Genomic DNA, 13,778 nt, shown 5'->3' with positions numbered 1-13,778 from the left:
CCCCGCAGGCCGTAGCACGCCTAACCAATTAATGTGACTAAATATCACTAGCCTCAACAACTCCTTCTTTTTACCAATGTGGCCTTCCTCGTCACCCGTTTCGCTTGCCTTGATGACACTCGCCTAACTTAGAATATTTTCTTTGCTAGCTTCTGTCAGTTGGCAACAATCGCTACTGTTGTCTTGCGCCTATACTGTTAGTATAATACTAGCATCGGCGGCGGGGCGCAACGATAGTCACGACTATGTCAGCTACGAGAAGGCATGGCAAGACTGATGGATGTTGGACATGTAAACTCCGCCGCAAAAAGTGCGATGAACATCGCCCAATATGCGGAGATTGCAATAGCCTGGAGATCGCCTGTATCTATGGACCGAGGCCAACTTGGATGAATGGCGAGGAGCAACAACGACAGAAGATTGCCTTGCTCAAGAATGAAATTAAACGGAATGCAGCAAACCGAAGGGAGAAAGCCAACACCTCCAGCACAATTGCGCACGGTGTTACCACTCATCAATTCAACATCATCTCTGATATGGTGGTATCGAACAACTTATTGCCGAGCGAACCTATGGACTCTACTATGTCAGACGACCAAATAACGACCCCAGAGAACAACTCAGCACGTGCGCTATTTCTATCGCTGCCCTATGATCACCAACAAGTTGGGGAACCTTCTGCCATCGAGACAGACTTCATTATGAAATACCTCGATTTCGTGTTCCCCGCCCTATTTCCATTCTATCGGACAACTCTATTCGATCCAGGCCGTAGCTGGTTACTACTATTGTTGAGGAAGAGCAAGATAGCTCATCATTCTGTTGTCAGCCTGTCGTGTTATTTCTTCACCATGGCCCTCACCGATGCTGACAGTGGAGGAGAACATACAGACTGTAAAGAACTGCGCTGGAAAGAAGTGGAGCAGCATACCAACAAGTCTTTTGACAGCCTTAGAACGGATGTGTTAGCACTGGACTTGAACCTGGAAGGCACGCCAACAACGAAATCAGAGAAGGTAGAAATTTTGGAGAGTATTGTCCAGGTTCTCATTTTCGAGACAGCATTGGGCAAATCCGCTCCCTGGAATTCGCATCTCCCTCCTGCGTTCGCCTTATTTGAACAAATCATGGCCCGCTCTGGCCCGTCTCACCAAGTTCAGGGCGAATCGAAGCTCGCCTCGGTGCTGCTAGAGATTGGACAGCCTCTGTGGACCAGGCCCGGGCACAACAGTCACGTCTGGTCACCTGAGCAGTCTGGTTTTCGATTCTGTGCCGGCTTACTGATCTTTATTGACGTCCTGGCAAGCACTGCTATTCAAGAAACACCGAAACTTCTCGGCTACCATCCCGATATCCTTGCTCGTATAGATGAGGGGACATCTGCTATAAACGACGCTGAAGTCCGACTCTCGACCATTGTTGGTTGCCGCAATTGGGTCGTCCGATCAATCGCCGAAATATCCGCCTTGAATTCCTGGAGACGGGAGCGACTCGAATCCAACAGCCTTCCTATTATAGAACTCGTTGACCGCGCCTCGGTCATTACAAATAATCTGAGAAACGGTATTCTTGGAATTCAAATCGATCCCAACGCCAGTCCTCTGTCATATCTAACTCGTTGCGACGCAAGTCCCAGTCCTTCGGTTTCTTCCAAATCAACTCTCATTTGGGCACATGCAGCACAACTGTACCTTACAGTTGTAGTTTCTGGCTGGCAACTATCTAATACGGAAATTAGGGCTGGTGTTGCTCAGATCATCGGATTGCTTCACACCGTTCCGGCATACCAATTGCGTGCTCTCGCCTGGCCACTGTGCGTCGCTGGCTGTCTAGCGCTGGAATCAGAGGAACCGTTGTTCATAACGTTATTGTCAAATCAAGCTAAAGTCTACACAGCTGGGGCATTGGATGATGCACGCCAGATCATGGAGAAGGTGTGGCAGATCAGACCAATGCTGGATCCTACCACGTGGAATCTCGCATCTTGTTTCAGCATTTTGGGATCTCCAGTCCTGCTCGCATGAACATCGCGTTGAGTGAAAGAATGAAGTGTGAATTTCTGTAACTACATTATACCACTATTAACTTCATCCTCGTGCCTTTCCATGACTTGAGCCCTATCTAACGATGGATCGTTCACTTGCCCTTCCAAGCGTCAACCACTTCCTTGACGCTCGTTGTGGCGATCTCTGGAAATTTCTCGTTCAGGGATCCTTCTTTTGGAATATGCACAACACCATTGACAACCCACAAGCCGAACCTAGACAGCACCACTGCAAGAAGCGGCTTGGGAATGTAGTCGTACGAGTATGGGTTGGATGGAAGCTCGGTGACCTCACCCCGCTGGAGCTTCTCAACCGAGTCGTAGGTGATTTTGAATTTGCTCCCTGTCCACTGTTAGTTGTGCTTACCATGATAAGGTTTGGTACTCACCAGTAGCCTCCTCGGCGTTCTTGATCAACTGGTTCAGTGACACATTGTCACTATAGCAATACGAAACCTCCTCCCACTTTGGCAAGCTTAGCGCTGCAACCACAAATTTTCCCAGGTCCTTGGTGTAAGTAAACGACAGAACTTCATCACCAGTGGAACCAGGAATGGCAGCCATTTTATGGGCAATATCGACGGCCCATACAAGCGGAGAGAGATGGGTGTCGACGTGCGGCATACCGAAGTAGTCGGAGTAGTGCCCGTTGTGGATCTGCGTCCATTCGAGGTCGGTCTTGCGAAGAGCTTCGGCGCTCTGGTCTCGGAAGCTGTTGAATGGTAGCCGTATAGACCTGACAAACGGCGTTATTAGCAACAGTTATGAAGTTTGTCGAGAGCTCTTGGAGGTCTTCGTTGATCACTCACTCGTCATCTGGCGTGGCATTGCCCCAATGGCTCGCTACGAAGCGTTTTGTGGAGGACGACTGACCCGCCGCTGTTATCATATTGATCTCTGCTTGCGCTGCTTTCGGGTCTATCATCATGATGGTGGAAATCACGGTGTGAACATCGTTCGCATCCAGGGTTTTGGTGAGCTGTTCGATGTTGTCGTAGTCAACAGCGAACACTGGAGCAGCGTTTTCACCCTCTGGGACCTACCACTAGTTAGTACACAGATCGCGAGTATGGTTTGCTATAGCGTGACTGCTTGCCTTTCGAGCGAGCACAATGACCTTGTGCTTCCCATCCTCTTTGAGCGCGTCAACTATCGTCCTACCCACACTTCCCGTCCCTCCCATAACTGCGACAACAACCATGATGAATTGTTTTGGGTGGTGAAATAGATAGATGTATTGGTAAAGAAGCAGAAGCCGATGTGATGGCCTTCAAAACAACGAAACTCGACTGCTCTTATATACTTCACAACCAACTTTCCCGGAGCAACATTTCGACCGACCGAGTGATGATTTATAATTGAGGAACATGCAAACATGCATATCCTATCCAATGCGGCAATAGCATCATGAGTTCTAAGCTGCGGAATCTATGGCTGACTCCTCGTGGATGCAATTAAGTTGGATTACGCCCTGGCTAGCCGCGACGACGGGTGAACTAGTCTCAATCCGAACACCCGCGCGGGCTGCTCAAGATGGCATCATGCAAGGCCAGTCATCCCCTAGGATAGCACTGCCATGATATTCCAAGCCACTTTCGAAGTCCATACGGAGTACGTGACTTGAACCGGTCGGAGTTTGTATCCCTGCTTTGCAGCTACATTGAACCGGTCAGTCTTATCGCCGAACATCATGCTATGGTCTAGTCTACCCTTGTATTCTCACATGCCTTTGTCACTTCCACTGAAGGGAGCTCGCATACACAGCAGCTGTCCGCCATCTTCGATCGTGGGGCAAGTCGTCTCAAGCTTGTCACATATACGCTAGTCTCTAGAGAGCTTAGCGGTATGTACAACTTTCTAGCGCGAAGTTCATTGAATCGAGTTCATGATATGGCCGGCGGACCAACCAACATCGAAGACGGCATATAACACCAAATTCTCGCAACACCTCTCCAACACGAGATCTAGCACAATGACCGACTCCAAACCCCCACCATTCGCCCACACCCTCCTCCAACGCGCCTTCTCCCCCGACACAGCAGCCTCCCACTACAACGACCGCATCCTCAAACGGCCCCTCCAAATCCTGCCCAACGACCCCACCCCCTCCGCGCGCGCAACCCGGCGCGCCGCCCTCACCGCACGCAAACAATCCCTCCAGAAGCGCAGCAAGCAAAAACCGCGCCCGCTCTCCGCGGCGCAGAAGCGCAAACTAGGACTCTGCGAGATCCCCAAGGAGCAGCAGAAATACGCAATCTACGAGCCGCTGAACAAGCTGTGGGCGGGGTATATGCGCGAGGTCTTGGGCCTGGATGGCGACGAGGGCAGAGCGCATGTCACGCCCAGTAGTAGTGGGCAGATGCTGGCGAGCGCAGATATGCATGGTGCGCTTGTGAGCGTTGTGCGCAGTCGGTGTGTGAGCCGTGTGGGGTTGGAGGGGATTGTTGTGCGGGACACGAGGTTTACGTTTGAGATTGTGACGAGGGCGGATGTGGTTAAGGGTGAGTCGAGTTAGGTAGGTGGGTGAGTCAGTGAGTGGTGCTAATGCTGTGGTTGCAGCGATTCCCAAGGAACATACTGTTTTCCGCTTTGAGATCCCGTTGCTTGGTAAGGACGGTGGCGATGTGCCGAAGCCGCTGGTCTTTGAGATCTTTGGTGAGCAATTCCAGACTAGGGCGCCGGATCGCGCGAATCGGAAGTTCAGGATGCATTATCAGCCTGATATCTGAGGGGAGGGGAGGGGCTGTGGAAGGTAACGACTATTTGAATATCATGCCGAGGACAGGAGACCTCGCCAACGGCCACCTGCGATTGCAGATGTACATCGCGCCTCGACGAACGGGTCACGTCTTACAGTAGATCGACATTCTAGGGAACAGCGATACACGCATGGCGTGATTATCCGCTATCCCAGCAGGACTATAGAAGTTCGAAGAATAACGTGTAGGCGAGAGGCAAGCCTGAGCGTTGGTATGGAAGTTCATCTCGATCGAGTTCATCGTGTTGAAAGGATGATAGATGAATGCACGCCCATGCGCCATTCAGCATACGAATATATTTGACTCAAACACGTCACAACATTGAATTTATCTCATCAAACATCCCGTGCCAAGTCCCTCCACACCCCGTTATAGCGTATACGGCTCTGCGCCCTTCCCAAACAACAAATGCGGTTTCCTTTGCGCCAGATCCAGAATCGTCTGTGCAAAAACCGAGTTCGCCCAAGCAAACCAGCTACCTATTAACCATGAGCATACATTCACTTTACACCTGCAAGGGAGAGAACTTACGAGTATAATCCGTCCCATGATTGACATTGATAGTCTCATGTACAAGTCCAAGCCGACTAACTCTCTTCACGGCAGCAAGACACTCAGTGATCTCGTCGTCGTCGTCGCTAGTCATAGCCTGCACAAGGACGCTCATCGGCCATGCGTTCTGCAGCCCGACGTGTGGGCCGCCGATGCCACCGAAGTGCTTGCCGGTCAGGTAGTATGGGTTTCCGCTCTTCTCGAGGATCATCTTGCGCGTGTTCTGGTAGACTTTGTTGTCTGTGTCCACGAAGCCTAATAAAGGCAGGGCCAGTAGTGAGGGCAGATTCGCGTCGTCCATTATTATGGAGGAGCCGTAGCCGTCGACCTCAAAAGCGAAGACTTCGCCGTATTTCTTGTGCTGCACGACGCCGTGTTCCCAGACGCCCTTGGAGATCGTCTTGCCCCAGTCCGAGACCAGTTCAGCGACGTTCTTCTTGCCTGATTTCTCCAGCAACTGGGCCGTGCGTTCGAGCTCGACCGCGATCATGGCGTTGGCGGGGATGAAGAAGCCTAGAATTGTGGCGTCGTCGCTAGGTCGGAAGGCGCTGCGGACGAGGCCAGTGCCGCTGTTTAGGGGGTTTCCAACGCCGCTGAGGCTGAGTGTTTCGGTGCCGATGTTGGTGTGGCGTTGGAAGGTGTATTCGTTGCGTTGGAAGGCGCTGGTTTTCTCGTTGAACGTGGGCTTCGATTGTGCGGTTAGAACGTCGAGTAAGGTGTCCAGGGCAAGCAGCCAGCGGCCGTTCACGAACTCGGTGGATCCAGTGTGGTTGTGGAATTGGTTCGAGAGCGATAGGAAATGTGCTAGGGAGTCTAGTTCGTACTTGCACTCGAAGACGAAGGACGGCTCGTACGCAGGGTGAACGTTGTCGTCGCCGCTTTGGAATGTGGGATTGAGACCGCTCGGTGGAGGAGGCTGGAAGGCGTTGCAGTATGGAGACCCAATGACGTATTCCGCCTGCGTGTTAATTGCTCCCAAGATAAGCTGGTGGATGTCCTTGTCTTTCTTTGCGAGAAGCTGATACTGCGCCAGCTGGTTTGTGGAATCGCGTAGCCATTCCGCATTGATGTCACCCGTCACGATGAAGCTTTGCGGTCCTTGCCAGGCAGCTGGATCCCAGTACCTCTTCGACGGCTTGTGCTTGACGGTACCATCCACGTGCCATCGAACAGTCGTATCCAGCGTATTCGGAAACGCATTTTCGAAGATGCGCGCGAGATCCTTGTCGACCATTTTCTTGTTCATATCTTTTATCACCTTCTCAACAAGGGGCGATTCGAATGTTCTGCAGTACTTCGCGGGACGTTGGAATGGCAGCTCGAGTGGACCCTCGCTGTAGGGTGGACTATTCGAGGTCAATCAAGAGAGCCTTGTAGCGGTAGGTCGAACATACTGTGGTCGCATGGCATAGTGCTTGTAATCTGGGCAGGCTGCTTGGTATTTATTTGGATCAATCTGAGCTCGCATAGGGTCTTGTCCACCACTGTTTTGGACGCCAGCGGAGACCAGAGGAAGAAGCGTCCCCAACAAAGCGGATGACGACCTCATCGTTCAAGTTGAAGCCTGCTGGTACCAAGACCAACTCTGGAAGAACAAGGACGCAGTACGTTGTGTTCAAGTCGCGCCGAGATAAGGTGTAAGCTGTATGGAGAATTAGGGTAGCTCTGGTTGTAAATTAATAACGACAACAAGAGACAGTCACAGCGCTGATGTATCAGTCATGGGGCAAATGACAACTCTCGCGATGTCGGCAAACAAGAACCATGGAGATTCGAAAGAGTCCAACTGTCGTCTGAGGTTATCAAGACGTTGCGTGAATTGGACCAATGAGTGCGCGAGTTGGCCGCATCTCCACGTGGGTCAATGCTTCGCATCCAAGAGCAAAGCTTCCTACCACCAACCTCCAACAACGACACAACACCATAGCTAATCGCGTTCGGTGCGCGCGCTACTTCTAACAAGAATCAGGCTAAAAACACCTGAGCGTACACCCTTGACCGTTCCACGTAATTCACACCAGTTGTGCTCTGGCCCGCGCGACTACCTCAACATGCTATCGCTCCCAGGCCTCAACCTGGCGCCCCAGGCCGCCGAGCCGCTCAACATTCCAACAGCATCCGCGACACGAATCCAAGAACTCGCCGCCAACACGGAATATCGCTTCGAAGTCAGCTTCTCTCGCGCGGTGACGGTGAGGCTGCAGTCCGGGACGGCAGAGTTCTTCGGTGCTGAGCTCGCGCCCTCCAACACATATACTTTCCTAGGCACAAAAGGCGCTATATACACATGGCATGGCTGTAGGCTCGAGATTGGCGGCGAGGTTGAGTCCGACTATGTTGCAGAAGAGACGCCCATGATGAGCTTTGCGAACCTGCACTTTGCGCTCGAGTCGCTGAGGGACAGGAGCGTGGCCAGCGGAAGTATGGAAATGGGTCCGCGGGTGCTGATTGTAGGGCCTGAGAATGCAGGCAAGACCACACTCGTCAAGACGCTGACGTCTTATGCGATCAAGACCGGCAGACAGCCTATGGTAATCAATCTCGATCCCCGACAAGGCATGCTGAGTGTGCCGGGGTCCTTCTCCGCTGCAGCATTCTCGTCAATCATGGACATTGAGGAGGGCTGGGGAAGCAGTCCCATCTCAGGGCCAAGCCCCACACCTGTAAAGATGCCGTTGGTGTATCACTACGGGCTGAAGGACCCAGAGGAAGGGAAGATATTCAGGCCGCTGGTTACGCGCATGGCTCTCGCCGTGACGAGTAGATTGGAGGAGGACAAGGCGAGCAAGCAAGCCGGCTTCATCATCGATAGCTCGGGCGCCATCAGCCATGGCAGGGCGGGCGTGTACGAGAACATAGAGCATATTGTTTCCGAGTTTTCTGGTGCGTGTGATGTCTTGCAATCAATGCCTGGCGACCTTTCATCATCTTTCGTCGTCGTTCTCCTCGTCTTTCTTCTCATCATCTCTCTGCTCATACCCATTCCAACCCCTGGCCCCCCTTCCCTACCGCAGCCCAACAATAACAACCACAAACTGACATCCCACAGTCAACATCCTCATCACAATCGGCTCGGAGCGCCTCCACAACGACCTCACCCGCCGCTACACGCACCGCCCAACCGAAGACACCGTCAGCGTAATCCGCCTCGACAAATCCGGCGGCTGCGTCGACCGCACAGAAGACTACATGAGAACGCTGCGCCACGCGCAGATGCGCGAGTACTTCTTCGGGCACGGAGAGAATGCCCTAGCACCCAGCAGCCAAACAGCAGATTTCTCCGACATCCACATATTCCGCATCATCGACGGTATGTTCTTTTTTGCCCCCGTTGAACCCCTTTACTACTAGTGAATGAGCCAGACTGACCATCAAACAGGAGCAACCAACCCCGCCTTCCTCCCAGGCGACGCAGACGAGCACGACTACGAAGCAGCCGTGTACGAGAAGATCACGCCCTCGGCGCAGATCCAGGGCCGCATGCTGGCTATTACGACGGCGAGCCATATGGATAAGCAGCAGGTTATTCGCGACGCGAGTGTGAGGGGCTATGTGTATGTGGCGGATGTGGATGAGGGGAAGAGGAAGATTCGGCTGCTGAGTCCGCAGCCGGGGCAGACGCCTGCGAATGCTATGGTGGTGGGGAGCTGGCCGGAGGATGTGCCTGGGTTGGTGAGTTAGGTGGAGTGAGATGGGATGGGATGGGGGTGGAAGGGTGGGATCGGGTTGGGGGGGTTTGGTATGGATCAAGTGCGGGTTATGGGTGAAGATGTACTTGTGATGATGAACATGTGCTTTGTCAGTGGAAATCTAAAGTGTATGGTCTTGGGAATATTGGCTCATATCACTACAACATGCAGCGCTATTCACGATTGAAAGATAAGTCTGTGTGATTTCGAAGAACTTTACGTGGGCGAACAATGAACGCAGGTGTATGGCTTGGGGATATCTACACCTACATACCGTACGAGCGTAGAGAGTACTATGGCCAGGTCGTCTATTATCTATTTTGCGCCCTGTTTCTTCTCCAAATCATTCAGAAACTTGTCCAATATCTTCACCGTACTCCGCATTCCCCGTATGGCATTCTCATCCGGCCCCTGCCCGGGATGCCATGTCGCATGTGCAAAGTCGATCATCTTGACCGCTGCCAGCTTAGGCAAATTTTCGTCCTCATCTTCGTCATCGCCCTCGTCGTCCTGTTTTGAAGACATAGATGCCAGTGTTGTGCGTGTTTTGTTGTACTCGTCCAAGTCGCCCTCATAGACTAACAGGATACTCGCACCGTACATGCGGCTCTCCTTGCTCTCAAAGACCTTCTGAATATCCTTGACCTCACCCAAAAAGTACGAGAGCACTTCTCTCGCCCTATCCAAGTATACATGATCATCTGCCAGATTCGCCTCTGGTAGTATGAACTCGGAGAAGCCCTTGTCGATGTCTTCAGTGCTGAATTTGCGACCGTACATCTTGTTGTACACCAGGTAGCCGGTCTCCTTGTCGAAATCTACAAACTCCTTCAGGTCGGCGGGGATATCTGGTGAATTGTCCCCTATCCACGTCCGCATTCCCGCAATCCTAAACCCCAGACTGGAGCTTGTCGTCTTCTCGCTCACTGCATCCAATCGCGCCCTCTTCTCTGGCTTCGCAGCCTCATCCCAGAGTTGCGCGCCGAGCTTTAGATCCAGCACGTTTGGCTTCTTAAAGCCGTGTGTGATGTTTGCCAAAACGATATGCAGATCTGTTGCTAGTTGCTTGCCGTGAAGTCGTTGCACGGTACCATCAGCCGCTTCAATCACGCCGGTGTCGACGGTTGTGCTCTGGTCGGCGGAGACGGATAGCTGGCCCATGAAGGTGGGCAGATGGACGGCGAGATCTGGGTGTGAGGCATTCACAGATTCGTAGAAGCTGATTTCGGCTTCGGTGCATGGCTTCACCACCACAGCGCCAGATTCGTCGCTGAGGACGCCATCACTAGGTTGAGGGTCAGTCGAGGTGTAGTTGTGAGGAAAGCGCGAAGAATACTGACTGGCCGGCGGCTGCGCTGCCGTAAACTTGAAGTTTGGAGGCGTCATATGTTTTGGTCGACATGGTTGAGGATTGTGACGAGGCTGGTGTTGATAGAGCTGGAGCTGTCGAGAGGCTCAGCTCATGGTGGGGCGCTAGAGCACCCCACAAAGCGTGCTGACTCGAGCTCGTCGTGCAACCTCATGTCCTCTGAACATTATCAACCGTGACGCTGACTTACACACATGCCAGTTTGGCTGTTCATTAGCCATCATTTACCATTGTAGCAGCTTCTGGGTCCTGGAATGGATGAATGTAGATCATCACACCATGACTTCCAGCCCCTTTCACATACCGTTATTCAAGTACTGCCACCATTCATGTTATCATAGGACTTTGTCGTGTTTGTCGTTTATTGCTGAAGCACTGCTGTAGACCTTTCACTTCTGTAGCGACTTCTTCTCCATTCTAAACAAGCCAGCATGAAGCGCCGAGGATGGCATATCTTACCCCATGGTCAGAATGCCGCCCTCACACCGCAGTTGCAACCTCTCTCACCTGCGGCTGTGTGCAAATTCCGTTACCCGCTACATTTTCTTGCTCTCTTTCCAACTCACCTCTTCCGACCTCGACCCCTCAACCCAAGTCCGGCCAACTTCCACTCCTTCCCTTAACCGATTGGTTGTCCATCGCGAACAAACATGGCAGCTGCAGCAACGAACGCAATGCCGGACGCCAATCGCTTGACTAGAGACACCATTACACAAATCGAGGACGTGGTCACTTCCGCACCTGCCAATGACATCGCCACAGATCACCCTGATGGCACATCGATCCGCCGACAGGTTGGTATTATCTTTTGACACCGCGAACACCTCTACAATGTGCTGACAGTGACAAGGTCGAGTTCTATTTCTCCGACGAGAACTTGGCCACCGATCTTCACCTTCTCCAGTGTTGTGGCGGGCGCGAGAATCTCCCCGTGTCGATCAGTCGCATATGCGGCTTCAAGAAGATGAGGGGCTACAAGCCTCGCAGTCTCGTCATCGCAGCTCTCCGCAAGAGTGCGTTTCTCCAAGTGTCTACCGATGGAAAGACCATCAAACGCAAAGTCCCCCTCCAAGGCAAGTGCGCACTGGACGCGGACTTTGGTGACGACGATGAGATTGTGTATGACCCGCGCGTGCGCAAGCCTGCCGTATACCCAGTTCCGTTACTCCCTCAGAAAAAGGTAGAGTATCCGCCAGGCACAAGCAAGAACATGATGAAGCCCCATGGATTCGAGGACAACTTTGTGGAGCCGCCTCTCAGGCCGGAGGAAGCTGCTGAGGAAGACATCTTGTACGACCCCGACAAGCCTTTCTTGGAGCGTATCGAGATCGCCATCCAACGGTTCAAGCAGAAACGACGCATGCACGAGATGTTTGCTCATGTTTTCAACAAGCTGATGCGGTTCGGAGGTGTCGAGTCTGGTGTGCGTATGTACCAAGGAATATCGAAGAACGACATGAAGGACATGGATGCGGAAGAGATCGCGAGAGCCCTTGCTATTCACAGCGTACCCTGGGATCGCGGCGACGAACAGCAATGGGTCGTGGATTTTGTCGGCATTGGTGCAGCCTTCCTGTGAGTCTAGCAGCTTTCGAGTTCAATGCGTGATCTCGTTGATTCGGTACGGGAAAGGCTGACCCTTCATAGCTCGTCGTTCTATCCAACGCACTATGGCTACGCTCCGCATGCAATCAAGAACGCCTGTCAAGTCCTCCGCTCCTTCTATAACTATCTTCTCTATCACAAAGTCTGCTCCGAATATGACGAACAGCTTCAGATTGCGCGTAAGCTTTGTGATACCGCCGAACAAGAGCTTCCCAAGGTGTACTCGGCTGGCCTTGCGTTACCCGGAGATTTTAACAAATCTGCGAGCGTCATCTTTGGCGGATCACAAGCAGGATTGTACACTGGCGACAAGTCATGGGCGGCAGATCTAAAGAAGGATGGCATAAAGCTTGACGAGATTGGCATTCGTGACGAAGAAGCGAGGATCAAGTTCAAGATAGGAGTTGCAGTCGTAGCTTCTGACGAACAGTACGCCTTGATGGAGTCTGGCCAGCTTAAGATCGTTAAAGATGAGTCTACCGGTCTCGAAGTTGTCGCCATCCAAGCTCCTGATGATCTTGTCAAATCAGCCTACAAAGAACAGAGCGAACAACTCAAACACAAACTGGGTCAGCTCGAGCCCCTTGGAAAGCTCATATGCAAGACCTGGGTTGCTGAGGACTGCGATGAGTGGGACCTACCCAAGGATAAATATCCTGACGGTAAGCCTCATAGGGTCAGTGAAGCTAAGCAGTACGAGTTCTGGGTTGAAGAGAGCGTGCTTGGTAAGTGCTTCGTAAGCATGAAGATGGACGCCAGGGTCCTCACACTTGCTGGTGGCATGATGATCCTCGACGAGGTCAGGGAGACGATGTGTAGTTTCTTCGCTTGGACTCCGAATGAGTTGTGGATGGAGAGAAAGCCGAAGGAGGTGAGGTGGTTGAAGAAGGGCCTGGGACTGGATGACGATGAGGAAGAAGCGGAAGTCGACGGAGGGAGGAGGAAGGATAGGGATAGGGCTGGAAACGATGAGTTTGATGATGAGTAGGGGTGATGGTGCAACGTTTCAAGGCGACGAAACCGTGGTCAAGATACTTATCCGATGTCTTCTGTTGCAGATGATATCGGATGTCTTTCAGCGTCAAGCTTGATGATCACTGCATTTTAACTCCATAGAGACAAAGTTAAACTGCAAGTTCTCCTCCATAGTTTACATCGCAGATCAGGGGTGCGCTTACCCTAGTATGGCTTAGTGCCCGAAAGCAATGAGATCCACAAGCTGAAGATGATCCACAGCCAAACACCTCACGAACCATGCTTCAGTGAGACATCGAAATCCAAAATGGGCTAACTTGTTCTCATGGTACACTATGTACCTCCCCCAGGATTTATCCACCCGCGACCGTCCAACGCCCTGTCCGCTCGGGAAGCTATTGTTGGCTCGAAGCTAGGCAATTACCGCACCATGGCATCAAGACGTGCCGCGTTGCTCAGAATCGTCCTCCCGCTCTTGACAACCAACGAGCGTTGGGAACTGAAGGATAGCGCGCTGGACGATGACGCTTCCTCCGCTTATGCCAATGGCCCGCTGTTCGTTCCCGATCATCAATGTCTTGGTATGCTCGGCGCCAATACAACAAACTGCCTGGATCCGGCTTGTCGTTATCTTTTACAGCAATTTAGGATGGGCTCACGTATGGCAAGACAGTTGACCGGAGTATGACAAACAGGACCACCTTACTGGTAATTGCAGTGCGATCACGAGGGTACTTGCTTCCCAATTCAGATTGATTGATTGCATAGCGGGCAGGGACACGAGT

General features: G+C 52.3%; 7 protein-coding genes across 7 annotated transcripts; 4 read left to right on the top strand and 3 right to left on the bottom strand.

The window, feature by feature from the left end:
- The first annotated feature begins 113 nt into the window (after nucleotides 1-113).
- P153DRAFT_366940 (uncharacterized protein) lies at nucleotides 114-2,065 on the top strand. Its single transcript, XM_033668159.1, has one exon. The coding sequence runs from the start codon at nucleotides 246-248 to the stop codon at nucleotides 2,022-2,024; it is 1,779 nt and encodes a 592-aa protein (XP_033523939.1). The 5' UTR covers nucleotides 114-245; the 3' UTR covers nucleotides 2,025-2,065.
- Nucleotides 2,066-2,080: 15 nt separating this feature from the next.
- P153DRAFT_21492 (NAD(P)-binding protein) lies at nucleotides 2,081-3,551 on the bottom strand. The gene is made up of 4 exons (XM_033662585.1): nucleotides 3,141-3,551; nucleotides 2,854-3,083; nucleotides 2,434-2,780; nucleotides 2,081-2,387 (listed from the first exon to the last, which is right to left on the bottom strand). The coding sequence occupies exons 1-4, from the start codon at nucleotides 3,243-3,245 to the stop codon at nucleotides 2,137-2,139; spliced, it is 933 nt and encodes a 310-aa protein (XP_033523938.1). The 5' UTR covers nucleotides 3,246-3,551; the 3' UTR covers nucleotides 2,081-2,136.
- A 465-nt stretch (nucleotides 3,552-4,016) lies between these two features.
- Nucleotides 4,017-5,136, top strand: P153DRAFT_340512 (RNase P/MRP, p29 subunit; the record flags this gene model as incomplete). The annotated part of the gene is made up of 2 exons (XM_033665877.1): nucleotides 4,017-4,545; nucleotides 4,604-5,136. The coding sequence occupies 2 exons, from the start codon at nucleotides 4,017-4,019 to the stop codon at nucleotides 4,771-4,773; spliced, it is 699 nt and encodes a 232-aa protein (XP_033523937.1). The 3' UTR covers nucleotides 4,774-5,136.
- On the bottom strand, nucleotides 5,047-7,123 carry P153DRAFT_316615 (glycoside hydrolase family 125 protein). The gene is made up of 3 exons (XM_033664996.1): nucleotides 6,750-7,123; nucleotides 5,335-6,701; nucleotides 5,047-5,282 (listed from the first exon to the last, which is right to left on the bottom strand). Exons 1-3 carry the CDS (start codon nucleotides 6,902-6,904, stop codon nucleotides 5,173-5,175), a joined length of 1,632 nt encoding a protein of 543 aa, XP_033523936.1. The 5' UTR covers nucleotides 6,905-7,123; the 3' UTR covers nucleotides 5,047-5,172.
- Nucleotides 7,124-7,263: 140 nt separating this feature from the next.
- On the top strand, nucleotides 7,264-9,248 carry P153DRAFT_431481 (Clp1-domain-containing protein; the record flags this gene model as incomplete). Its single annotated transcript, XM_033672908.1, has 4 exons — nucleotides 7,264-8,238; nucleotides 8,405-8,665; nucleotides 8,735-9,027; nucleotides 9,216-9,248. The coding sequence occupies exons 1-4, from the start codon at nucleotides 7,407-7,409 to the stop codon at nucleotides 9,246-9,248; spliced, it is 1,419 nt and encodes a 472-aa protein (XP_033523935.1). The 5' UTR covers nucleotides 7,264-7,406.
- On the bottom strand, nucleotides 9,245-10,477 carry P153DRAFT_423105 (SAICAR synthase-like protein). Its single transcript, XM_033672407.1, has 2 exons — nucleotides 10,385-10,477; nucleotides 9,245-10,329 (listed from the first exon to the last, which is right to left on the bottom strand). Exons 1-2 carry the CDS (start codon nucleotides 10,444-10,446, stop codon nucleotides 9,360-9,362), a joined length of 1,032 nt encoding a protein of 343 aa, XP_033523934.1. The 5' UTR covers nucleotides 10,447-10,477; the 3' UTR covers nucleotides 9,245-9,359.
- Nucleotides 10,478-10,580: 103 nt separating this feature from the next.
- Nucleotides 10,581-13,234, top strand: P153DRAFT_340502 (uncharacterized protein). The gene is made up of 3 exons (XM_033665876.1): nucleotides 10,581-11,207; nucleotides 11,264-11,988; nucleotides 12,061-13,234. Exons 1-3 carry the CDS (start codon nucleotides 11,064-11,066, stop codon nucleotides 13,004-13,006), a joined length of 1,815 nt encoding a protein of 604 aa, XP_033523933.1. The 5' UTR covers nucleotides 10,581-11,063; the 3' UTR covers nucleotides 13,007-13,234.
- Nucleotides 13,235-13,778: the final 544 nt, after the last annotated feature.

This window comes from Dothidotthia symphoricarpi (assembly GCF_010015815.1).
Source record: "Dothidotthia symphoricarpi CBS 119687 unplaced genomic scaffold P153scaffold_10, whole genome shotgun sequence".
Taxonomy (NCBI): Eukaryota; Fungi; Ascomycota; class Dothideomycetes; order Pleosporales; family Dothidotthiaceae; genus Dothidotthia; species Dothidotthia symphoricarpi.
This window is presented reverse-complemented; position numbering and strand designations above follow the sequence as displayed.

Bases quoted from the DNA above. Each gene is read 5' to 3' on its own strand.
- P153DRAFT_316615 (XM_033664996.1), bottom strand. From the start codon at position 6,904: ATGAGGTCGTCATCCGCTTTGTTGGGGACGCTTCTTCCTCTGGTCTCC. The intron at 6,702-6,749 runs GTATGTTCGACC...GACCTCGAATAG, and splicing joins CACTATGCCATGCGACCACA to TCCACCCTACAGCGAGGGTC. The intron at 5,283-5,334 runs GTAAGTTCTCTC...CATGGTTAATAG, and splicing joins TCATGGGACGGATTATACTC to GTAGCTGGTTTGCTTGGGCG.
- P153DRAFT_21492 (XM_033662585.1), bottom strand. From the start codon at position 3,245: ATGGTTGTTGTCGCAGTTATGGGAGGGACGGGAAGTGTGGGTAGGACG. The intron at 3,084-3,140 runs GCAAGCAGTCAC...AACTAGTGGTAG, and splicing joins TCATTGTGCTCGCTCGAAAG to GTCCCAGAGGGTGAAAACGC. The intron at 2,781-2,853 runs GTGAGTGATCAA...GCCGTTTGTCAG, and splicing joins AATGCCACGCCAGATGACGA to GTCTATACGGCTACCATTCA.
- P153DRAFT_340502 (XM_033665876.1), top strand. From the start codon at position 11,064: ATGGCAGCTGCAGCAACGAACGCAATGCCGGACGCCAATCGCTTGACT. The intron at 11,208-11,263 runs GTTGGTATTATC...GACAGTGACAAG, and splicing joins GCACATCGATCCGCCGACAG to GTCGAGTTCTATTTCTCCGA. The intron at 11,989-12,060 runs GTGAGTCTAGCA...GACCCTTCATAG, and splicing joins GGCATTGGTGCAGCCTTCCT to CTCGTCGTTCTATCCAACGC.
- P153DRAFT_366940 (XM_033668159.1), top strand. From the start codon at position 246: ATGTCAGCTACGAGAAGGCATGGCAAGACTGATGGATGTTGGACATGT.
- P153DRAFT_423105 (XM_033672407.1), bottom strand. From the start codon at position 10,446: ATGTCGACCAAAACATATGACGCCTCCAAACTTCAAGTTTACGGCAGC. The intron at 10,330-10,384 runs GTCAGTATTCTT...CCCTCAACCTAG, and splicing joins GGCAGCGCAGCCGCCGGCCA to TGATGGCGTCCTCAGCGACG.